This window comes from Ammospiza nelsoni, chromosome 31 (assembly GCF_027579445.1).
Source record: "Ammospiza nelsoni isolate bAmmNel1 chromosome 31, bAmmNel1.pri, whole genome shotgun sequence".
Taxonomy (NCBI): Eukaryota; Metazoa; Chordata; class Aves; order Passeriformes; family Passerellidae; genus Ammospiza; species Ammospiza nelsoni.
The window spans coordinates 523,258-549,117 of NC_080663.1; the positions used below are offsets into that span (position 1 = coordinate 523,258).

The window sequence follows — 25,860 nt, forward strand, 5'->3', positions numbered from 1 at the left end:
AGTTGGGCCCTGTCTCAAAACACTTTCCAGGCGGCCTCCAGCAGTTTATCGATGTCTTCAACTCCCTTTGTCTTTTCTTCTTATATCATTTGAAGCGTGACCCACACAAAAGAAAACCAGATGTGCTTTACCCTCAGCTGACTCAGGATCCAGATCAGTATATTTGATGGCAGTTTCTCTTCACCTGTTTAAGAAATCACTGGGTGACTCATCATCATTTTGCCTCACTTGGTTGAAGCTTTGATCAATTTACAGCCCTAGAGACCCCATGTTTTAACCCACATTCCACGAGGCTTTGATATCATTTTAATTTTGCCATCTATTCGGGTGTATTTGCATCCCACCCAGGGTTTTCAAAGGGAAATATCTCAGTGACAGAGCCTTGAAGCAGCTCCCTGGCTGTACTCCCCTCAAGGAACATTGAGGTGGATTTATTGACCACTCGTCTCTCAGTGGGGTCAGTGATGTTTCTGACACAGGGTTCAGCTCAACCCGGTCTGATGTATATAGAGGATAATAATAAAATAATTAATAATAGGCTGTACAGTGCACACATGAATGGATAGATTATATTGCACCAACCAGCAGCTACAAGGAATCACCGATAATCAATATCAGTATTAAACACCATATCAAATTGGTGGTGATCAATAACAATGTGTGAAAGGCATTACAAAAGTGCGAAAGGCAAAACAAATGTACAAAAGACAATTAAAAAGTGCAGAAGCCAACACAGAACTGAAGAAGACAATTATTAAATTGTCATTTACACTCAGCTCTGCTGCAGGCACAGTGGAAAGCTGGAAGCTCTTGAGGGGACTCATTCATCCCTGTCCCTGACTGTCCCCAGGTGTCCCTGAGTGTCCTCAGAATGTCCCTGAGTGTCCCCAGTCTGTCCCAGAGTGTTGCCAGTGACATCACCCCAGGAATTCCCATCAGGATTTGGGACAGTATCATTGAAAATTCCCCGAAAATTCCCCAGATTTATCTCAAACACTGCACGGGGAGGGCACAGGTGACAGCAGCGATGTCTCCGATGATGTCACTGCCCCAATGTGAAACTTTCCTGCAGCAGCCTCGGGATGTCCTCGATGGCTTTTTGGCACCGCTCGGTCACCACACTGCTGCCAGGGCCACCACAGGGACTCAAGAGGATGTTGTCAATGTCCCCAAGTGCCCCCAGCAGGTGATCCTTGGCCAGGCGGGTGCTGGCATCCCACAGCCACTCAAACTTGGCCACTTTGGCCGTCAAGGCCTGGAGGACATCATGGGACGCCTCGTTTGTCCCCTTCAGGATGGCCTTGATGTCCCTGAGCCGCCACTCCATGTTCCAGTAGAACAAGGTGGCTCTGTCACACATGGCCACCAAGCGCCGGAGCAGCCCCAGGGCCACCAATGCCCAATGTCCCCTCCTGGTGGCAACCACAGCCTCTCCCATGGCCTCATTGGTGGCTGTCACCACCTGGGCATCATATCTGGCCATTTCCCAGGCCATCTCCTTGTCCAGGGCCATCAGCAGCCGCTGCACCGTGACCACCTTCTCACGGAGCTTGGTGGCCTCCCTGGCCAGCCAGTCCCAGCTGTCCACAAGCCTGGCCACCAACTCCCGCCACGCCTTGGCCGCGGCTCTCCCATTGGCCCAGGTGGTCCCAGAGGTGGCCCTGACGGTGGCCAGGGCCCGTCTCAGGGAGGGGACACCAGGCTGGCCCAGGGAGGTGACACCGCCGTGGTTCAGGATTGCATGAAGGCCCCGGGTGAAGTTCTTCAGGTCCTCATGCAGAAAGTCTGAGGACTTGTCCCTGTGTGGCCCAGCCAGGGTGGCCACCAGCTTGCCCAGGATGTCCACCACGGCCACCAGCACCTGCAGCTGCGGAGGAGATACCTGCGGAGGGGACAGGGGAGGTGTCAGGGACCTGGTGGCATTTGTGGCCTCTTGTGGTGGCCTCGGTCCCCTCAAGGGGTCCCCTTTGCCCCTCCGTCCCTTTGTCAGCCTCTTGTCCCCACTGCCACTTCCCGCCAGCCCCCACGTTCCCCTCAGTGTCCCCTCTGTGCCCCACTCCCCCCCGTCGCACCTCTTGGGGCTCCACGCTCACTGGAGACACCTTGGGGACACTCTGGGGATGCTCTGGGGGTCGAAGGAGCCTTGGGATGTCCTCGATGGCTCTTTGGCACCGCTCAGCCACCTCACAGACACTGAGGCTGGGGAGACCACCAGTGAAATAGAACTTGGTGATGTCATCAACTGCCCCCAGCAGGTGACCCTTGGCCAGGCGGGCGTTGGCCTCCCACAGCCGCTCGGCCATGGCCACCTTGGCCACTAAGCCCTTGAGGACATTGCGGGGTGCCTCATTTGTCCCCTCCAGGGCAACCTCGATGTCCCTGAGCAGGCGCCGCAGCTCCCGGGGGAACGCGGTGGCTTCGTCACACGCGGCCACCAAGCGCTCCAGCAGCCCCAGAGCCACCTCCAGCCGCTGTCTCTCCATGGTGGCCCTTCTTGCCTCATGGGCAGCTACCATGGACTCTCTCCTCACCTGGGCTCCATGCCCGGCCACCACCTCCTCCCTGCCCAGGGCCTGACCCAGCTCCACCATGTTTTCCTGAGCTGTCCCATCACGGGCAACCTTCTCCTGCAGCTCCCTTGCCTGGCCAGTGCCGGTGGCCGCCCTGTCGGCCGCCTTGTTGACCATCACCCTGCAGGCATTGCGGAGCTTGGTGGCTTTCCTGGCCAGCTCGGCCCACCTGTCCAGAAGCACAGACACCGACCCCTGCCACTTGCTGGCCGCCATTGCCAAACGGTTCCGGCTGGTCCCTGGGGTGCTCTTGTAGGTGGCCAGGGTCTGGCTCAGGGAGGTGAGATGGTCATCATAATCAGAGGTGACATCCTGGCACCTCCAGCTGTCATCAATGCGGTACAGGGTGTACTGGAGCTCCTTGGTGAAATCCTCCAGGTCCAAATACAGGCACCCTGGGGACTCAAACAGGTGCATCTCATCTGAACCGGGCAGGATGTCCAGCAGCTCGCCCAGGGTGGCCACCACAGTGACCGGCAGCTGCAGCAGGGCTGGAGACAGCTGGGGCAGGGACAGGGGAGGCGTCAGGGACCTGGTGGCACTTGTGGACTCATGTGATAGCCCCCTGCCCCTGTGGGGTCCCCTTTGTCCCCTCCATCACTTTGTCAGCCTCTTGTCCCTGCTGCCACCCCTTGTCAGTCCCTGTGTCCCCTCCCCCTCTGTGTCCCCCCAGTCACCCCGTGGCCCCTCCCCCCCACAGCATCCTCTCTATCTTCCTCTCTCCCCCACCCCCGCCCCCCCCCCCCCCCCCCCCTTCCCGTCGCACCTCTTGGGGCTCCGTGCTCACTGGTGACACCTTGGGGAAGCTCTGGGGACGCTCCACGTTGAACGAGGGGGGTTGAACGAGCCTTGGGATGTCCTCCATGGCTCTTTGACACCGCTCGGCCACCTCACAGGCACGGGGGCCAAAGTGACCAGGAATGAAATAGGACTTTATGATGTCTTCAACTGCCCCCAGTAGATGATCCTTGGCCAGGCGGGTGTTGGCCTCCCACAGCTGCCCAGCCATGTCCACCTTGGCCTTCAAGTCCTCGGCAACATCAGGGGATGCCTCACTTCTCCCCTTCAGGCCATTCAGGGTGACCCAGAGCAGGCGCTGCAGCTCCCGGGCGAACGCGGTGGCTTTGTCACACGCGGCCACCAAGCGCTCCAGCAGCCCCAGGGCCGCCGCCACCTGCTGTCTCACCATGGTGGCCCATGCTGCCTCACTGGCAGCCATCCTGGCCTCTCTCTTCACCTGGGCTTCATGCCTGGCCACCACCTCGGCCCCCTCCTCCCTGCCCAGGGCCTGACCCAGCTCCACCATGTTTTCCTGAGCTGTCCCATAATGGGCAGCCTCGTCCTGCAGCTCCCTGGCCCAGGCAGTGGCGGTGACCGCCCTGTCGGCTGCCTTGGTGGCCATCACCCTGCAGGTCTTGCGGAGCTCGGTGGCCTTCCTGACCAGCTCGGCCCAGCCGTTCACAAGTGCATCCATCGACCACAGCTGCTTACCGACCTCACATATCTTATCCAACAAGGAGTCCAACGCGTCCTGCCTCAGGGGCTTGGAAGGGCTATCATCATCGCAGGTGACATCTTGGGGCCACCAAGGGTTATCAAAGCGTTGCAGGGTGACCTGGAGCTCCCTGGTGAAGAACTCCACGTCCCAGTACAGGGACCATGGGGTCATGGGTACCAGCATTATCTTATCCTGCCTGCTCAGGGTGTCCAGCAGCTCTCCCAGGATGGCCACCACGGTGACCTGTGGCTGCAGCAGGGCTGGGGACAGCTGTGGAGGGGACAGAGGAGGTGTCAAGGACATGGTGGCACTTACGGCCTCCTGCGGTGTCCCTCTGCCCCCGAGGGGTCCTTTTTGCCCCTTCCTGGAGCGCTCTGCTGCCCGTCTGTCCCTTTGCCAGTCCCTCGTCCCCTCTGCCACTCCCCACTGTCCCCTCCGTGTCCCCCCCATCCCCCACTGTCCCCTCTGTCCCCCCTGTGTCCCCTCTGCCCCCTCCCGTCGCACCTCTGGGGGCTCCATGGGGTCACCGGGGACACCCTGGGGACACCTTGGGGACGCTCCGGTGGCGAAGGAGCCCCGGGAACGGCGCGCCGGAAAGGCCCCGAGCGGGATCGGGAGGCGCCGCAAAGGGGGCGGGGCGAGGTGACGTCACCGCCCGCCCTTTCCAGGACCGCCCCAGTCCATGGCAAGCTCCAGGATTTGGGCGCTTTGGCTCAATCGCCAAAGGGGATTTTGATTCAGTCCCAGGAGATTTAGGCTCCATCCCGCCATTTCCAGGCCGATTCCGCCGTTCCCGGCTTGATTTATGAGGGAACGCGGAGCGCTCTGAGGGGCCGGCGGAACTGCCTTAACAAAGATGGCGGCACGGCTGACCCGTCATGCAGCGCGGACCAATCAGAAGCCGCGCTTGGCTGAGGTACTGGCGGAAGTTTCCGCCCAGCGGCGTCGGCGGCCGCTTCCGGCGGAAAGGCGGAATTCTGAGTCTGTCAGTGATTTCGTTTTGCACTATTGCATGTATTTTGGTTTTTTTCCTTTTTCCTAATTAATTGTATTTCTGACTTGGAGTCTCTCACTGGTTTTGTTTTCAAACCAGAACAATAACTATTATAACTATTTAGTATTATAGCTGCAATATAACTAGAATATAACTATTATAACTAGAACTATTTAGTATTATAACTGTAATATAACTATTAAAACTATATTTAGTATTATAGCTATAATATAACTATAATGTAACTAATATAAGTGTAACTATTTAGGATTATAACTGCAATAGAACCATAACTAACTCTATTTACTATTATAGCTAGAACTATAATAACTATTTCAGTACTATAGCTGTAATATAACTAAAATATACTTATTATAACTATTTTAGTATTATAGCTGTAATATAACTTATAACTAGAACTATTTAGTATTATAGAACTAATTACTATTATATCTATAATATATCTAGAATAGAACTCTTATAACTATTTAGTATTTTATAACTATTTACTACTATGTCTATATATATCTAGAATAGAACTCTTATAACTATTTAGTATTTGTCATGGTTTGACACTGGCGTAATGGCAGTGCCCCCATGAAAATATTTTTTCCCTATGAAAATTTCTGACTTGGAGTCTCTCACTGGTTTTGCTTTCAAACCAGAACAATTGGTCACTGGCGAGGGTTGCTTGGCTTGATTGGCCAATTGGATCCACGTGTGTGTTGTGACTGTCAGGCAAGGGCCGTGGGTTTTTCTTAGTAGTACAGGATGGTACAACAAAGGGATTGATCAGCCTGCTGCAATCATGGAGTCAATGCTCATTATTCCCCGCTGGGCACCGCTGCTACAACAGGGACTGATGATTTTTCTTTCAGCACCGGACAGTCCTTTTTACAATGCCCCCATTTCTTGCAGGATGCACTCTGAGCCTTCTCCAGAGGGGAAGCTTTCTTGGGTCACTTTTCCTGAGTTGCCTTCTTGCTAGGCTGGGATTAACTCTTTCAGCTGGGCCCCTGTCTCAAAACACCTTCCAGGCAACCTCCAGCAGTTTATCCATGTCTTGAGCTCCCTTTGTCTTTTCTTCTTATATGATTTGAATTTTGACCCACAAAAAATAAAACCAGATGTGCTTTGCCATCAACTGACTCAGGATCCAGATCAGTATATTTGATGGCAGTTTCTCTTCACCTGTTTAAGAAATCACTGGGTGACTCATCATCATTTTGCCTCACTTGGTGAAGCTTTGACCAATTTACAGCTTTAGAGACCCCATGTTTTAACCCACATTCAACAAGGCTTTGATATCATTTTAATTTTGCCATCTGCTTGGGTGTGTTTCCTTCCCACCCAGGGTTTTCAAAGGGAAATATCTCAGTGACAGAGCCTTGAAGCAGCTTCCTGGCTGTGCTCCCCTCAAGGAACGTTGGGATGGATTTATTGACCACTCGTCTCTCAATGGGGTCAGTGATGTGTCTGATACAGAGCACAGATCAGCCCAGTCTAGTCTTTATAGATGGTATTAATTAATAATTAATAGGCTGTACGGTGCACACAGGAACTGACAGATTATATTGCACGAACCAGCAGCTACAAGGAATCATCGATAATCAATATCAGTATCAAATGTCACCATTAGGTTGGATGTGTATGTCACACACATGTAATCAGGGTCCAAGAAGATAAAGTTTTTTATTCTGCATGTTCTCCAGTTTATATACTCTTAACAAAGCTTGATATTAATTGGTGCAAAGCAATTAGCATTAATATAATTGGCAAAATTTTTACAGAAATTTAATAAGGCACGTATACACATGTACTTAGGCACACAGTCTAGCTAACAAAAATTTTCATCTATCTTTTCCAATCCGTTTCCATGCTGACGGCCTTGTCATCTCCCTTGCTGTGGATACATTTAGTAACCATCAATTGTTACTTCTTCTCTTAACTCAGCTTTGCTTGCAGGCCAGCTGTCAAAGCCCCTCCATAATCAAATTGCTGGTGATTCATAACAATGCAGAAAAGCCAATACAGAAATGCAGAAGCCAGTTAGTGTCATTTATAACCCATCTCTGCTGCAGGCACAGTGAAAAGCTGGAAGATCTTGATGGGACTCATTCACCCCTGTCCCTGAGTGTCCCCAGAATGTCCCTGAGTGTCCCCAGTGACATTACCCTGGGAATTCCCATCAGGATTTGGGTCAATTTCAGTGAAAATTCCCAGAAAATTCCCTATATTTGTTTCAAACCCTACATGGCGAGCTGGGGGAAGAGAACAGGTGATGCCAGCCATGTCCCCGATGATGTCACTGCCCTGATGACCTCACATTGGTGACATCACTGTCCCTGCAGCAGATTCGGGATGTCCTGGGCAGCTTTTTGGCACGGCTCGGGCGATGGAGCCATCGGGGTCACCACACCTGAAGATGGTGTGGACGTCCCCAAGTGCCCCCACCAAGTGGTCCCTGGCCAGGAGGCTGCTGGCCACCCACAGCGACTCAGCCCTGGTCACCTTGGCTGCCAAAGCTGCGCGGAAATGGCGGCGGCATGGCTCCCCTGTCCCACTCATGGTGTCTGTGATCCCCCCAGCCACGCGCCGCAGCTGCCGGGAGAACACTGTGATTTTTCTATATGCAATCACCAGGTGCTTCAGCAGCCCCAGGGGCTCCTCCGCCTGCTGTCTCATCGTTTTGACTCCCCTCGCCTGGCTCTTGGCCACCACAGCCCCTCCCACATCCTCTCCCACATGTATGAGACCTTCTCTTATGGCCCCCCCCAAGGCCTTTTCTCTGCCCTTTCTTGAGACTTCTTCCATGGCCATGGTGATGCCCCTGCCGTTGGCCACGTCCCTGCAGGCGTCCCGGAGCTTGATGGCCTCTCTGGTCAGCTGGGTCCAGCTGTCCTCCAACGTGGACACCGACCTGTGCCACTCGCTGGCCACCACTGTCACCTGGTCCCTTCTCACCCCAGGTGGTCAACGCGGCGTTCTCGTAGGCGGCCAGGGCTGGGCACAGGGAGGTGGGAGCGTCAGCAAGATCGGAGTCGCAACAGCAGTCCTGAAAGGGCTTAGCAATGTTGCGCTTCAGCAGGGCCAAGGACAGCTGGTAAAGAGACAGGGGAGGTGTCAGGGACGTGGTGGCACTTGTGGCCTCCTGTGGTGGCCCCTGTGCCCTCCCGGGTTCCCCTTTGTCCCCTCTGTCCCTTTGTCGGTGTCTTGTCCCCTCTGCCACCCCCTGCGCCCACTGCTGTCCCCTCTGCCACCTCAGTGATCCCACTGCTCTCCACTGTGCCACCCCCTGCCACCACAGTTGAAGCCCCTGCCACGCCCTGCTGTTCCCTCTGCCACCCCCCGCCAGCTCCTGTGTCCCTCCCCTCCCGTGACCCTCCCTCCCCCACTGCCCCTCCCCCTCCATGTTCCCTTCCCCCGTCACCTCCCCACTTCCTGCTCCTCCCCCCATCCCCTTTGTGACTCCGTCCTCTCCAGCCACCCCCTCCCCCATCCCCCATTGCCCCCTTTTCCCCGTCCTAGTGGCACCTTTTGTGGCCCCATGCTCACTGAGGAGACGTTGGGGATGATTTGGGGACACTCCGGAAGTCGAAGGAGCCTTGGGATGTCCTCGATGGCTCTTTGGCACCGCTTGGCCACCCCACAGGCACTGGGGCTTGTGGGATCACCAGTGAACAAGAACTTGGTGATGTCATCAACTGCCTCCAGCAGGTGATCCTTGACCAGGCGGGTGTTGGCCTCCCACAGCAGCTCGGCCACGGCCACCTTGGCCACCAAGTCCTCAGGGACATCGGGGGACACCTCATTTGTCTCCTCCAGGGTAGCCACGATGTCCCCAATCCTGCGCTGCAGCTCCCGGGGGAACGCAGTGGCTTCGTCACACGCAGCCACCAAATGCTCCACCAGCTCCAGGGACGCCTCCATCCGCTGTCTCACCATGGTGGCCCTTGTTGCCTCGCTGGCAGCCACCCTGGCCTCTCTCCTCTCCTGGGCTTCATGCCCGGCCACCACCTCAGCCTCCGCCTCCCTGCCCAGGGCCTGACCCAGCTCCACCATGTTTTCCTGAGCTGTCCAATAACGGGCAGCCTCGTCCTGCAGCTCCCTGGCCCAGGCAGTGGTGGTGGCTTCCTCAGTGGCCAAATCCCTGCAGGTGTTGAGGAGCTGAGTGGCTGCCCTGCCCAGCTCGGTGCTGTTCTCCAGGCAGTTATCCACCGACACCAGCCAGTGCCTGGCCACCATTTTCACACAGTCCCAGGTGGTCCATGGGGTGTTCTCATAGGCGGACAGAGCTCCACTCAGGGAGAAGAGATGGGCTTTATTGTTGGAGGTGACATCACGGTGCCACCAGGTGTCATCAATGTACTCCGTGATGCCCCTGAGCTCCCTGCAGAACTCCTTTAGCTTCAAGTGCAGGTACCCTGGGAACTTGAGCCGCACCTCGTCCCGCCTGAACATCGTGGCCAGCAGCTCGCCCAGGATGGCCACCACAGTGACCTGTGGCTGCAGCAGGGCTGGGGACAGCTGGGGAGGGGACAGGGGAGGTGTCAGCGACATGGTGGCACTTACAGCCTCTTGGGCTGGCCCCCTGTCCCCGAGGGGTCCCCTTTGTCTCGTAAATCTCTTTGTCAGCCTCTTGATCTCCCTGACACCCCCTGCCCCTCCCCTCGTAGCCCCTCCCAGCCCCTGCCCTCTTGCTGTCCACTCTGCCACCCCCCCGCTTCCACTGCTGTCCCCTTTGCCACCATCGCCACCCCCCGTGTCCCCCCCATCCCCCACTATGTCCCTTCTCCCCCATTGTCCCCGCTACCGGCCGGGTACCCCCCGCGTCACCTCTCCCCTTTCCTGTCGCACCTCTTTGGCCTCCATCGTCACTGGGGACACCCTGGGGACGCTCGGGTGGCGAACGAGTCCCGGGACAGAACCGGCCCCGCTGGCGGCGCGCGCAGCGGCGGCGGAAACGTTGCGCGAGGAGCGCCAAAAGGACGGGGCGGCGCGGTGACGTCACCGCCCGCCATTTCCGGTACCGCTCCAATGCATGGGTGGCTGCTTCGGCTCGATCCCAGGGGGTTTAGGCTCCATCCCCAGGGGGTTTAGGCTCCATCTCGCCATTTCCAGGCGGATTCTGCCGTTCCCGGCCGCATTTAGGAGCCCACAGATATGCCGTCACTCAAATATGGTCCTGATTCTCTCGCGAGACCTCTGGCGAGAAGCGCCCGAAGCTGCGCGGACCAATCAGATGCTGTGCCTGGCAGAAGTACTGGCAGAAGTCCCTCTCGTGGCGGCGTCAAGTGGCCGCTTCCGGCAGAACCGCGGTGCATTGTGGGCGTTGTGGTCCCGGTGGGGCCCAGCGGCGGCGGAGCGGTGCCGAGGCTCGGGGGGAGGGGGCGGGGCGGGAATTTGGGGGCGCCGAGGGAGCCCCGGGACCGACCTCGGGAGCGCGGGATGGGCGACAGCGACCGCGGTCAGCACCGGGAGCGGGAAGTGGAGGGCGTGAGGAGGGGGTTGGAGGGGTTATGAAAGGATTGCGGGGAGTGTTGGTGAGTCCTGAAGGAGAATTGGGCGTCCTGAGGAGATTTGAGAGGATCTGATGTGATTTGGGCGGTCCTAAGGGGGTCTGGGGTTGTTGTGAGGGAGAATTGGGGTCCTGAAGGAGAACTGGGGGTCCTGAGGGGCTCTGGGAAGTACTGTGGGGGCTTGGAGGGGGTTTGTGAGGGGGCTGAGGGGATGTGAGGGGCTTTGAGGGTACTGAGGGGAAACTGAGGGGGTTTGGAGCGTCCTGAGGGGATGAGGGGTCATGAGAGGTTTTGGGGAATCCTGAGGGGATTTGGGGGGTCCTTAGTGAGAAATGGGGGTTCTGAGGGGACCTTGGGTGGTTGTGAGGGACAGGGGGTCCTGAGGGGGCATGTGGAGTCATCAGGGGATTGGAAGGGTTGTGAGGGGATTTTGGAGAGTGAGAGGGAGAATTGAAGATCCTGAGGGGATTGGGGGGTCCTGAGGGACTTTGGGGGGTCGTGAGGGAGAATTGAGGATCCTGAGGGGATTTGGGGGATCCTGAGAGGATCTGGAGGGTCCTGAGGGACTTTGGGGGATCCTGAGGGAGAACTGGGTGGGTCGTGAAGGGTTTTTGGGTGGATTTTGGCAGGTTCTGAGGGAGAATTGAGGGTCCTGATGGGGTTTGGAGGGATCTTGAGGGGCCTAAGGGGGAATTTTGGGGGGTTGGGAGGGGATTGGCGGGTCCTGAGGGGATCTGGGGCCGTCATGAGGGAATCTGCATGGATTCTGAGGAGATTTTTGAGTGCCTGAGTAGTTTTGGGGGGGACACTGAGGGAGACCTGGGGGTCCTGAGGGAATTTGGGGGTGGTGAGGGGACTTGGCAGCGTTCTGAGGAAGTTTCTGGTGGGGATTTTGGGGCGTCCTGAGGGATTTTGGTGGTCCTGAGGGGGTTCAGAGGTATCTTGGGGGTTCCTGACTGGGTTTGGGGCATCCCGAGGGGATGTTGGGGGGCCCCTGAGTGGATTTTGTGGGTCCCTGACTGGATTTGGGGCAATTTTATGGGAATCTGGAGTCCATTAATGGATATGGGGGCTTTTGGGGATCCCTGACAGGATTTTGGGGTATTTTGGTGTAATTTTGTGGTGTTTTGGTGCAATTTTGGGGTTCCTGATGGGATTTTGGGGTACTTTGAGGGTCCAATGGGATTTCAGCGTATTTTGGTGCTATTTTTGGGGTGATTTGGTGTAATTTTGTGGTGTGTTATGGTATTTTGGTGGAATCTTGGGGTCTTTTGGTGTGTTTTGGTTTGAACAGAGAGGTGTGTGCTGAGGAAGGCAGGAGACCCCTGAAATGGGAAATGTGAACCCTCTCTCTCTCAATTGTTATAAATTTGAAATTAAAAGGCTCTCAGGCAAATAATAACAATAATAAGATAAAAATAAAATGAAGAATAAAATTAAATAAAATATAAAATATTAAAAACAAAATAATAAAAATTAAAGAGAAAACTAAAATTAAGATTAAAATAAAATCCAAAATTAAAATAATAAATAATCTAAATATAGAAATAAAATATAAATAAGATAAAATTAAAATTAAAAATAAAAAAATTACAAAAGTTAAAAAGAAACAGAAAATAAAAACAAAATAAAAATAAGATGCAAAGAAGAATAAAAATAATAAAAATCAAGTCAATAATCAAAATAACAATAATGAAAAAAAAGGACAACATTTTTAAATAAGTTAATAAAAAAGTAAGAAGAAAGCTGCTCCTCTGGGAATTGCAGTGGCAAAGGCTGCTGTCGTGTTCCAACCTCAGATTCCATCCAGGTAGGAATGCTTGGCTCCTCCCCCTGGGCGGAGCATCTCCCAATGGGATGATGTCATCCCATCAGCCATGCAGTGATACTGTATGGCCCATTAACAGCAGAGAATTTAGAATAATGGCCCATGAACAGCAGGTAATCAATAATTAATTACCCATCAGCAGCAGAGAATTATTAATTAATGGCCCTGTCCTAGGTTCCAATATAGAATGTATTCTATTCCCATCCCCAAGAGCTTGCTGGCACCGGGAGGGGCATTGGTTTATGGTTTTTCCGGATCTCCTGTTAATCAACCTGTTGTCATTATAGTGCAAGAGTTCTATTGTCAATACATTGCCAAGGTTCCATATTGCTAGAGTTTCGTACCTCCTTGATGTCTCTTGTAGGCAGCTCCTCCAGGCACTGACTCTTCCTTGTCCTCGCAGCAGCCACTGACTCCAGTTCCCTCAGCCAACCAATCCACTCTTTTATAACACTCTTCTTTTTGCCCACAGCTGCGACCTGTTAACATCAGGCCTACTTCTAATTCTTAAGGATTGGCTCAGCTGCAACTCTTTAGGGGATGAGGTTACTTTCTGTATTACCTTTATTTACTTATATTCTATCCCCCTACAATTCCCCCTTTTTCTTTTAATTATGGAGTTGCAGCATTTCTAGAAGGACGTGCAAATAAATTAACATTATGACACATTCATATATTTCATTCAGAACTAATAGTTATACAAATGTTGAGACAACATATTATAATACAAATATATATGTTTCCAAGTGTTGGTTCAGTTTTGCAGCTTTTCTCAATTTACAAAGTACTTATCCTCAAAATCTTTTATACTCTTATTTAACAAACATTAATAGCTGCAATTGATATATTTTACCGATCAATAAACACGTTGTACTGAATAATGAAACTATTTTTTTTTCCAGTTCTGACAGTTGCTTTCTCTACCCAGATCACCATGGGATCACGTTGCTTAATGTTTAAGTCTTTTTTCCTGAATCACCACAGGATCACATTGGTTGATACTCAAGTCCTTTTTCCATTTCCGAATCCATGAGGTCATATAGTGGAGTCCTTTTTCCTGAATCCGCAGGCTCATACAGTTGAGTCCCGTTTCCCCAGTCTATGGGGTCATATCGTTTAGTCCCAAATCCACGGGGTAATATAATTCAGTATTGAAGTCCTTTTTCTCCCGAATCTGCGGGGTCATATTTTCATCCCGAATACTTCTCCAGAATCACGTTGGGGTCACCAGTGGTTGTCATTATAGCGCAAAGGTTCTATTGTCATTACACTGCAAGGGTTCCATATTGCCTGGGTTTTGTACCTGCTTGACGTTTCCTGTAGGCAGCTCCTCCAGGCACTGACTCTTCCTTGTCCTCGCAGCAGCCAACTGACTGCAGTTCCCTCAGCCAACCAATCCACCCTTTTATAACACTCTCCTTATTGGCTACAGGTGTGGCCTCTTAAAGTCAGGCCTGCTGCTAATCTCTAATAATTGGCTCAGCTGCAACTCATTAGGGGGTAAGATTACTTTCTATATTACCTTTATTTACTGATATTCTATCCCTACATGAACCCATCAATTCAATGCACTGAGCAGCAGCTCCCGTTTAAAATCTCACACATTGCTCCCAGCTTCCCCAGCCTTCCAATCCGAAACCAATAAAGACGTTAGCGTGAAATCCTTCCAGGTCACACACAAATTGTAGTTTCCTGTTTGACAGCTGAGGACAACTTATCTGCCACTGTTACTAGGTAAACACAATATTGCTTTTCAGAGAAAATCAGAGCAGGGGAGCAAGTGAAGCAGGGAGGAAAGGAAAACAATAATTATCAAAACAGCAGCAATGTTTCCCAAAATGAAACTAAAATCGTCCATCTCTTCTATTCAATAATTTTTCAGAGACAGTTGCAAAGTCTCCCTATCTTAGTGAGGGTTGACTAACTGAAATCATGATGCAGAGATAACTCCCTCCGGGAGCCATTTCTGTTTGATGGGCAATCAAGGACCAATCATGACTCCGAACGATATCAGCCCATTGGGAGATGCTCCGCCCAAGTGGGAGGAGCTCAGCATCCCCACCTGGATATCATCTGGGCTTTGGGACAGAACAGGCAGCCCTTACCCACTGGTTTCCAGAGGACAAGAGCTGCCAGATCTTTTCTATGGGATCACCACTTCAACAAGACCATTTCATCTGGACTGCTGCCACTGCCCTTACTAGCAGGGTGTCAGGTTGTATTCTGACTCTGTCAGTGCTTTGATTTTGCACTAGTGGATGTGTTTTGGGTTTTTTTCCCTTTTCCTAATAAATTGCATTTCTGCCTTGGAGTGTCACACTGGTTTTGCTTTCAAACCAGAACATAATTTTGGCGCCAAACGTGGGCAGCAAGGTTTTTGCTCAAGGACCTGATTCTGCTTGGTGGGTAATGCAGAAGGACGGGGAAACCCCTTATGCACCACAAGGAGACCTAAATTTAAGTTAGAACTGTGTATAAAGTCTCATTCTCTATTTTATCTATGTCTATATCTATATATTTTTTCATCTATATATCTTTTCTATACATTATTATGTATATTATACATTTCTATATCTTTTTCTTTTGTATTTCATGTATTTTGGGAATTTTTTCCCTTTTCCAAATCAATAGTATTTTTGACTTGGAGTCACTCAGTGGTTTTGCATTCAAACTAGTACATAATTTTGGCACCCAAATTGGAGCAGGAAGGTTTTTGCTCAAGGACCTGGTTACACTGGGTGGATAATGCAGAAGGATGGGGAAACCCCTTGTGTACCACAAGAAGAACTAATTTTAAGTGAGAACTGAGTGTAAAGTTTCATTATGTATTTTAGATTTATCTATATCTCTGTACATATATATATCTTTCAGATACATTGTCGACGGAAGGAGACCCAGACATCAGTTTGATCATCACAGGCCCAATTTTATTGATCAGTACGGCGGGTTAAATACAGTTAATAATGAGCTTCATACATATTGCAAAAGTTAAGCTCAGGATTGGTCAGTTACATATCAGCACCTACGCCTACTTCTGCATTCCTATGGTTCTACTTTTGATACTTTTCACATATTCTCAGGATATATTCAGGACTAATCTCTACTCCCTCTCCTCATGTTGCAGCAAGGTCACTGCTGACCTTTCCTTTTAGCTTGCTGACTGCTGACTTTTCTCCTTCAGCTTAACCAGCGGCATTATTCCAGTATGGCCTTTCTCAGCTAACCAATTATTAATAATACTCTCCACATTTCCCCCGTTTTCTTCTTGCACAAGGAGATTAGTTTGCCATGTTTTTGCTATTGTACGGCTGACCATGTTTTGAATACAGTTAAAGATACAAGGCAAAATAAGCAAAAACAGTAAAATTACACCCAGCAGGCCTATAGCACAGATCACAAGGTTCCTCCGCCATGGCCCAAGTCCTAAGCCTTTAAGCCATTCGTCAATTCCTAAACCATCTTCTTCCTTAAGTTTGTGAAGTCCCTGTTGCAATTCTTTTATCTTAGAGTGAATGGACACCGAATGATCAGACAGATTCATGCAACACATTCCCTCGAACTCTTCACATCCATGCCCTTGTGCTAAGAGCAAAAAATCTACAGCAGCTCTATTCTGCAAAACATCATGGTTAACACTTTGCACATCTGCAGTTAACATGTCTAGAATTTGTGATGTCTTGTTCAGCTCATCCCTTGCCCAGCATCCTAATTGTTTTGCTAAATTCATGGCTTTATTGGCAGATCCTCCTGGCATGATAGTTGAAACCACCACCTGTTTGAATGTGCCCCAAAACCGTGGATCTCCTATCTGGCTGCAGTCTAATTCATGTATGCTACGTTTTTTCCTGTTTGAATTTTGACTCAGCTGCATTAGCAAGGACACATTAGGGTGAAACAGTGACAATTTTCCCAAAAAACAGGGTCCACCCTGTGGTTTAGCTGGTATACTATTCCATGCCCTGTCTCCACAAATCAAAAATATTCCTGTGGGTAATTTCATTGGTGCTGTGATATTTGTGCCGTTACTTTGACTGTAATGCTGTGGAGAGAATTCACTCACATTCAGGGATGAATCGAGGGTTGCCCATGTTTCTTTAGGTTGGTTTAAATTCTGAGCACCCGGAAGTCTGAAGTTAAACCATCCACCAGCTGTAGTGTTAGATATGCTGGCATTTGTACTTCCAAAAAGATCTAATTCCTCAGGAGGAGAATGCAAAGAGGTGTTAAGTGATTGGATTAGTAAGCATTGACGATAGCCATCACTCTGACCTGCAGTATACCCTTGTTGCACTGGCAATGTGATGTTTGACATGTTAGACATACATAAGGTTTGATTGTTTATCCAACTGCAAAATTCTCCAGGAGACCACACCGGAAGTCCCACCAGGCATGTTCGAAATGGGTTAGTGACTCCTCCAAGACTAAGACAAAGTGATGATTGGTTAGTTTGATTAGCAAGTGTCACCCATAAATTTTCCCTTGGTTGTCTAAAGTGTGTTATTCCTACTGCTTCACTTGCTACAGCATTGAGCAGTATAACAAGAACAAACCTCATTTTTCTTTCTGCTTGCTTTGCTTCTCCCTTTCTTCCTTCTGCTTGCTTTGTTTTTCCTTTCTTCGCTGTCTTTTCCCTGGTTTGCTAGATTGTCTATTGTAAGGCTGAGTTAATTTTTGAATATACTGATCTAATTCTAAATCAGCATCCTTGCTCACAGGTATAGCATGAGATAAGTTTGAAGGCAAATCAGCTTTACAGCGAGCTGCTATGATGCGTGAGGCTTTATTAATTTCAAATATTCTAAGGTTTTCCTGCAACTTCCATCTAAGATATGCTATAACCACTTGTTCTGCACTCTCAATAAGCTGTAATCCTGTCCGTCCTGGCAGGCCAGTACTTTGTTCAAGAGCTCTAACCCAGAAAAAATTTTGAATCCACCTTCCAGAACAAGGTGCACACCATAAATATCCCAATGATCTCTGTGAATACCAATAAATCTGATTACAATCTGCACAATGCAAAGCTACCCATGCATAGCATTTATCTTTATCCTTTTTGCAAACATAACAAGGAAGTGAATATAAGTAGGGACCAGTATAAAAGTCTGGTTCTTCAACCCAAAGCAACCAATTCAATAGTGGTGATCGCAAAGCCTCTTCAGCTTTTTTACTATATGAGGCTAATCGTTCAAGCTCTTTCTTTAATACAAGGTATATCTTATTTTGTAATCGTAGTTCTTGTTCGTTATCCTCCTCAACAACTATATCCTCCTGAGGGTCCCACAACTGTAAAATTGTTCTAATCATAGAAAATTAATTAGCAATCACTGATACCCTTATTCAAATGAGACCGTTCCCTTTTTGCCTTCTTTTTCTTATCTGTCTTTAATCTTGCTGCTCCTGATTTCACTGGTCCTGCCACTTGCAAACTCAATTTTTGCAACTTGTCAATGCAGCAATCTAATGCTCTATCAGGATCCCCTTTGAAGGGTCCTACAATTGAATGCTGTGTTAAAGGCAGTAATTTCCTACACCTTATAGAAACTATACGTGATTTACTTTGAACCTTAATTCTATTCACAATACATTGTAGTTCCCATCGATAATAAGCAAGAATTTTCTGTTCAGGAGACTCATAAAGATTTAAAGCTATATATGCGTTTTGCCCTGTTTGTCTCCTTAATTCATCTTGCCAACTTTTACCCCACGTGTGCTCTTGTTCACAAGTATGACACCACAAATCCCACAATAATGATTGTTCTATCCAAAAAGTTCTTTCACAACCCCCACAACGTAGAGCTATCCAGGCAGCACAATGTGGATTGTGACAGTCAAGGCAATGTAGTTTCGCTGGATTCGTTAAGCGAAAAGTTGATAATGAGTCAATAAAACCAATCAGCTCCTGGGCTGTCCGATAGTGACGTGTCAGTGCTCTGTCCACCGCTTCTGAGTACCCCTTCAATTGTAACAGTAGTGGTTGTAGGACTAGAAGCAGTTTCTTCCCCAGTCACTCCCTGTCCTCCTCCGTGAGGCGATCCACCAGAGGCTGCATCAAAAACAGGTTTAGTCCACTTAGCAGGCACCCACAAAGGTCCTGTAGGTGAGGAAACACAAAGATACCCCCGACCCCAATATAATTCCTTTGCAGGTTTTTCCCATAGTCCTGTACTCGGGTTCTTATACTTAACCCAGACCTCTGTTTCCTTAGTATTTTCCTGACCTGACCTCGGATGATGTTTCATTGCAGGGGGGGTATCATCTTCCCCAAAAATGCATAAATGGTTAATCACATACAAAACCTTAGACAAACATGCTTGTGGATCTGCCAAATCTTGATGTTTTTCAATATACTGCTTAAGGGTACCATTTGCTCTTTCCACTATTGCCTGTCCAGTAGGAGAGTGTGGAATACCTGTCACGTGCTTAACAGACCACTGATTCAAAAATTTCCGAACCCTAGCACTTACATAAGCTGGACCATTATCGGTTTTAATACTCTTTGGAACTCCCATAACAGCGAAACAACTTAACAGGTGTCTGATAACATGTGTAGCTTTCTCTCCTGCCTGAGCCGTAGCCCATATGTAATGACTATATGTATCTATGGTGACGTGCACATGCTTGACTTTACCAAATCTGGCTATGTGTGTAACATCCATTTGCCATTTCTCATTTATTTCTAAACCTCGAGGATTAACCCCGATGCCTAGACCTATTCCACCATTATGATAACTACATATTGGACATGCTCTGACAATGGCCTTGGCTTCTGACAAACTCAGCTCAAAGTGTTTTGCTAATCCTCTTGCATTTTGATGATATCTACTATGTGCTTCTCTGGCCAACGTGAGCTTGTCAATAGGACAAGAATTATCAATGGTTAGAGTAACCAATTTATCTGCACGTTCATTCCCTTCTCCTAAACCTTCAGACCACTTATTACTCCTAATATGAATCACAGAATATGCTGCATTTCTTTCTCGTAAAGCCTTCCTTAACTGTATCAGTAACTCATACAATCGTTTATTATTCACTTCCTTAATTGCTGCTTCCTCTATTCGTTTGACTATTCCTGCAACATACATAGAGTCTGTGACCACATTTAAAGGCTCCTGTAAGTTGGACACCGCCCATACTACTGCTAGCAATTCCAAAGTTTCTAAGCTATCTGCAGGGTCTGCTGTGAGGAGTTGATGCTTCCATTGTCCCTTTTCTTGCCAGGCAACAGCAGCATGCCTTGATTTCTTTCCTGCATCCGTAAAAGCTGTAATAGCTCCTTCTATGGGGCGTTCTTCTCTCAAAGGTCGAGTGATCCAGTTCCATTCTGTCATCCATTGCAAAACTCTAGGCACTAATTTACTAGTCTCTACTTTAGCAGGTGACATCAATAATGCTTCTTGTAAATTCTTCGAATTAATCAAGTACCAGTCCAAGGTTTCCTTTTCCATAGGCAATCTAATAGTAGCAGGTTCTCTACCATCCACTTCAAGAATTCTGAGACGCCCCTTTTTGATTAATGCAGCCAATTGTTCAATTTTTGAAGATATTGTTTTCTTATGCTGTAGTGGTGGTGATAACCATTCCAACACCCGTATCTCCCCCGTTTTCTTTTGCAACTGAGAGAGAGCACCAAGCAAGTGGCAAGGGCTATTCCAGATAGTAAGGTCAATGGGGTGGTCGAGTTGTCGACGAGACACATACCCTTGCTGTACACAGTTACTAATTTGCTGCAAAGCAAGATGATGCTCCTTTGTCAGGTGTACAGGAGTAGTAGGGTCCACGCCTTTTAACAAAGGCCGTAGGGCTTCTAGTAAATGATTTGGTATTCCCACAATAGGCTTCAGCCACTGTAAGTCTCCCAGCAACTTCTGTGCATCATGTAGAGTTTTAATGTCCAATTGTCCTGTATCCAATAATCCATAAAGAGTTATGCTTTGATGCCCATAAGTAATTTCAACCTTTTGCTTTGGTCTATTTTGTAAATCTACAGTTAAAAGTGTAACACCAGTAGAACCAAAACCTTTTTCATCCCGTGTTTGCCCAGTAAATGATTGTATTCCTGATGTCATTTGTGACAGTGGTACCAATTGTGCAATGCGTTGTCCCTTTGTAATTTTAATCGGAGGATAAAGGGTGTAAGCCATGATTTGTATTTCCCCGGTAAAGTCTGCATCGATAACACCAGGCAAAACAAATAATCCCAACATAGTTGTAGAGGAACGTCCCAGCAATAATGCTCCACATGTTTGTCCATTTAAGAGGGCCCTTTACTCCAGTGGGTATCCTCTCAGGCCGGTTCGTCATTAGTGTGACGTCTACTGCTGCTGATAAGTCCAAGCCGAGGCTCCCTGTTGTTGCGGGTTGCAGACAGGAGGTAGCAGCGATGTTGCAGCAGCTGGTGTCTCCGATGTCACGGCGGCAACTTGTGTCTGGGCGCGGCCCTCGAGATGCGCGCTCCGCTGATGGTTTCCCGACCGGCGCCTACAAGCCGTAGTGTTGTGGGAGCTGGATCGGCAGTGTTGACACCATACACCAGTCGCTCGGCACGTTCGGCGTGTGTGTCCTTCGTTGCCGCATCGGTAACACTTGATAAATGGTTTTGAACCTCCTTGCGTGAATGCCAGTGAGCCGCTTCGGAGAGGAGCAAGAGCAGCTAACACCTGACTCTGAGTTGACTCTGCTTGCTTTTGTAACCCTAATCCTAATTCCTTTAAGGCTTCTGCTATAAATGCCTATGAAGCTGTTGGAATTAATGCCATTCACTCTAATGCTTCCTCAATAGCCCAATTTGCCCCTAAAGTAGCTAACACTCTTTGGGTTGCTGGGTTGCTATTTTGCAAGGCACACTACTTCAATAGCGCCCTGCAACACCAGCCCGATCTATAGCAGTAGCTGTTCTATTGATAAAATTTCCAAATGATTCTTCTCTACCTTGTTTAATGCCCATATAAGCCGGTAACCCTCCTGGCTCTTTAACCATGTCTATTGCAGCACGCACTAACCTCATAGACTGTCTAAGTTTATCTTCTCCCGATATCATCTGTGCCTCTGTACGTAAAAATGCCTCTAAGCCCATCAGCTCCTTTACTGTTACTCCATGTAATGGGTCATGTGCATTAAACAATAACTGCTGATGCTGAGTGAATATCAACTGAACTATTCCTCTTAAATCATTAGGACATAAAACCTGAGTATTAAAAAGATAATCTAACATTTGCCTAACAGGTTCACTTTTTACTCCAAACTGACTAACCGTAGAACGTAGCTGAGTTAACAGCTTCCAATCTAAGGGAGTATATTCTGCTATATTATGCGTAAGGTTCCCCTGTGAATCATACTGTGGTGTGTATGTAACTGGGCATGCAAGACTAGAGGCTATTTCCACCGCTTCACCATCCCCCATTTGCATTACTTCTTTCGCCAAAGCAGCCCAAGCTTCCCTCCTCTGTTTAGCCATCTCCCCCCATGGATCACGGTGTGCCCCTGGGATGGGATCTGGCTCTTTAAGGGTGCTATGCTGCTGGCGCTTCGGTGCAGACACCGAGCTTTCGCACGGGGAAGGCAGTGAAGCAGAGGCTGGCTCGCGCGGGGGAAGCAGGGGAAGCAGCCCCCCCACTGGAGCTGACAGTGAAACCGGAGCCGGCTCGAGCGGAGCCGGCCTGCGGGGAGGAATCAACCCCCCCGCTGGAGCCAGCTCGGGCGGGGGAAGCGGCCCCCCCGCCGAAGCTGTAACCAGAGCCGGCTTACTCGGGTGAAGCGGCAGAGGCAAGGCTGGCGGCGGAGGCGAAGCTGGCTTGCTCCCACCCCCACCATCCGACCCGCCTGAAGCTGGTGGCGGAGGCAAAGCTGGTTTGCTCTTACCCCCACCATCCGACTCGCCCTCTCCCTCTGACAGGAAAGGTGCAGACGGTTCCACTGTGCCCATAGGAAAATCTTCCACACTACTTTCCTGGGGACCCTTAGGCATAAGTACCTTAGTTACAGAAGGTGCCAGGGGATCATCCTCACGACCATACCCTATATTCCTCTTATGAGCTTCTGTTGCCCTTTCTGCTGCCTTTCTCTCAGAGACCTGCTGAAGTAACGTGTTATACACCACCCGCCATAACTTCAGGAATTTCTTTGCTGACTTATCATCGTCTAACACTGTATCCCACAATATTTCCCCAAACTTCTTCCACTCTGCTAGCTCATGAACTGTATAAGGATTAGAAAAGATACCTTTAGCATGGCCATAAGCTAATAACCCTGGTAACTCCTTTTTTAAATCTATCCCTTTTATCCCTCGCCACTCTAAATATGGGGCGAATAAATCATATGCCGCTTGCCTATCCATACCTATTAATCAGCGTGCGCTGTTGCAGCTCTCCAGGCTCCTGTGGACACGTATTGGCTTAAGTCACCGTTGTGAACCTTAAGGGTGCTTCAAATTCCGGCACCGTCCCTGCTGCCGGGACCCAAACCCAACTTCCTCGACCGTGGCGTAATCCCTTTTTCTTTTAATCCGAGAAAAAGGGCAGAGATTCGGTTATGCCCGCATTCTCCACCATTTGTCGACGGAAGGAGACCCAGGACATCAATTTGATCATCACAGGCCCAATTTTATTGATCAGTACGGCGGGTTAAATACAGTTCATAATGAGCTTCATACATATTGCAAAAGTTGAGCTCAGGATTGGTTAGTTACATATCAGCACCTACGCCTACTTCTGCATTCCTATGGTTCTACTTTTGATACTTTTCACATATTCTCAGGATATATTCAGGACTAATCTCTACTCCCTCTCCTCATGTTGCAGCAAGGTCACTGCTGACCTTTCCTTTTAGCTTGCTGACTGCTGGCTTTTCTCCTTCAGCTTAACCAGCGGCATTATTTCAGCGTGGCCTTTCTCAGCTAACCAATTATTAATAAATCTCTCCACACCTTAGTAGTGGCAAAGCACTCAGAGAAATCACCACACCAAACACCCCATCCTTCGTGCTCCGCATCACCGACCTGTTTCCAGGACAGCCAAGGGTAAACCCCTATTCCCCACACGTCACACACTCGTACCTATCCTATTGGTGCCCAGCTTCAAACCCTGGGAAAAGCTACTGCAATCACCCAGGGTGGGGATATTGTGGGCACTGGGGCTGCGAAACCATAGTTACAGATGCCAGACCGTCGGGGCCTGGGTGGGATCCACAAGAGCCTGACAAATTCTTACAGTTCACCTGGGCAGCCATCGGCTGCAAAACACCCTTCTTCTCCCACGGAAACTTCCATCGAAACCAACATAAAGTCCCTAGTTTTCGGGCGTGCACAGATTACAACATGACGGTCTTGCAGCCAGATCATCCTAGCTGGGCCACAGGCAGAACGTGGACAGTGGTCCTTCAAGGGTCAAAAGAGAGGGTGAACGTGCAAATTATCAGGCTCCAGCCGTCGGCACCCCGAGCAGTCGGACCCAACAAAGCGATTAAAAGTGTGCCGAAAGGGAGAAACATAACCTACCCCAAAACCTTACCCACAGGGGTCAGCAATGTCCCGACCGGTCAAGCGGAAACCTTTCAGATGAGCCGCTTAACCGGGTCAGACGCAGACCCGATCCTTCGTATGTTAGAAGCTACCTTTGTATCCCTGAACGAATCCAACCCTAACCTAACCGAATCCTGCTGGCTTTGTTACGATGTCAAACCCCCCTTTTACAAAGGAGTCGCTCTAAACACTCCCTTCAGTTATTCCTCAGCCAACGCCCCTCACCAGTGCAGATGGGGTACCCCTCGCAAAGGAATCACCCTGAGTCAAGTCACAGGCCGGGGCAGATGCTTTGGCAATGCAGCCCTAGCTAGGCGGAAAGGCAACGTCTGCACCAAAATTGTCAAGCCTAACAGGAAAAACAATGAGTGGGCAGTCCCATCCACATCGGGGATGTGGGTTTGCCAGCGATCCGGAGTGAGCCCCTGTGTGTTCCTTGCCAAATTCAATGACTCTAACGACTTCTGTGTTCAAATTCTGATTGTTCCTAGGGTCTTGTACCACTCAGACGAAGAAATGTACCATCTTCTTGAGGGACCCAGCCGGCTCCACAAAAGAGAAATAGTAACAGGTATAACTATCGCAATGCTGCCCGGCCTAGGATCAGCAGGAACAGCCACAAGAGTCTCAGCCTTAGCGACACAGCACCAAGGACTGTCCCAGCTGCAGGCAACGATTGACGAGGACCTGCAGAGGATCGAGAAATCCATCTCCTTTCTAGAGAAGTCAGTCTCCTCACTCTCAGAAGAGGTCTTGCAGAACAGGCGAGGCCTGTACCTCCTGTTCATGCAGCAAGGGGGCCTGTGTGCCACCTTGAAAGAGGAGTGCTGTTTCTATGCAGACCACACGGGAGTCGTGAGAGACTCCATGGCAGAACTCCGGAACCGACTGGCTCAGAGGCAGAAAGAGAGGGAGGCCCAACAGGGCTGGTACGAGTCCTGGTTCAATCAATCACCTTGGCTAACCACTCTGATTTCTGCCCTGATAGGTCCATTGGCGATGCTGTTTCTAACAGTCACCTTCGGACCATGCCTGCTGAACAAACTGGTCTCGTTCGTTCAGAGCCGCCTGGAACGGGCCAACATCCTGTTCATAGGGCGACGACAATTGCTGTGAATTCAACCAGGGAATTCAACCAAGGAACACTGCCAGTCACAAGATTTTCCAAACTTGTCTGGCAAAAGCTTACTCAGGTTTCCCAAAACCCCTTTCCCTTGTCAAGTTACAACCTTATACCTCATTTCAGTACCTATGTATATGACTACCTCATTCATTTGTGAAAAGGGAGGGGGAGATGTGGTAGTCAGGGAGAGGCGCTGTGGAAGATGACGCGATGTGACGGAAAGGCAGGACCCTCTGTTTCCTGTAGATAAGACACTCAGTTACTCATAGATAAGAAACTAACAATAGGAATGTGGCCCCACTAACAATAGGAATGTTGTCCCACTGAAGTCAGCAACTTTCTATCCCTTACCCAGCACTTTTCCACTCCTTACCCAGCACTTTTCCATTCCCTACTAACCATAGATAAGAAAGACAAACCCCTTTTGACGTAGAGACCCCCAAGACTATAAGACCCCAGAAGAAGAAGTAATAAACGCCTTTTGACCGTCCACCACATTGGTGTCTGCGTGCGTCATTGGCCCGAACGGCCCTGGAGAGTGGGCTGTACCTCAGAACCAGGTCGCCTGCCTTGGTATAGAAGGCAACATCAGCCTGCTGCAATCATGGAGTCAATGCTCATTATTCCCCGCTGGGCACCGCTGCTATGAAAGGGACTGATGATTTTTCTTTCAGCACTGGACAGTCCTTTTTCCAATGCCCCCATTTCTTACAGGATGCACTCTGAGCCTTCTCCACAGGGGAAGCTTTCTTGGGTCACTTTTCCCAAGTTCCCTTCTTGCTACGTCGGGATTAACTCTTTCAGTTGGGCCCC

General features: G+C 49.6%; 2 protein-coding genes across 3 annotated transcripts; both read right to left on the reverse strand.

The window, feature by feature from the left end:
• Positions 1–542: 542 nt before the first annotated feature.
• Positions 543–4,757, reverse strand: LOC132085663 (uncharacterized). The gene is made up of 4 exons (XM_059491120.1): positions 4,573–4,757; positions 3,337–4,338; positions 2,073–3,071; positions 543–1,882 (listed from the first exon to the last, which is right to left on the reverse strand). Exons 1-4 carry the CDS (start codon positions 4,585–4,587, stop codon positions 1,043–1,045), a joined length of 2,856 nt encoding a protein of 951 aa, XP_059347103.1. The 5' UTR covers positions 4,588–4,757; the 3' UTR covers positions 543–1,042.
• Positions 4,758–6,735: 1,978 nt separating this feature from the next.
• Positions 6,736–10,225, reverse strand: LOC132085655 (uncharacterized). Of its 2 annotated transcripts, none has more exons than XM_059491115.1 (3): positions 9,920–10,225; positions 8,618–9,589; positions 6,736–8,162 (listed from the first exon to the last, which is right to left on the reverse strand). In XM_059491115.1, the coding sequence occupies exons 1-3, from the start codon at positions 9,932–9,934 to the stop codon at positions 7,689–7,691; spliced, it is 1,461 nt and encodes a 486-aa protein (XP_059347098.1). In that variant the 5' UTR covers positions 9,935–10,225; the 3' UTR covers positions 6,736–7,688. The 2 variants fall into 2 exon arrangements, with proteins under 2 accessions (XP_059347098.1, XP_059347097.1); XM_059491114.1 differs by having other exon boundaries at positions 8,597–9,589.
• Positions 10,226–25,860: the final 15,635 nt, after the last annotated feature.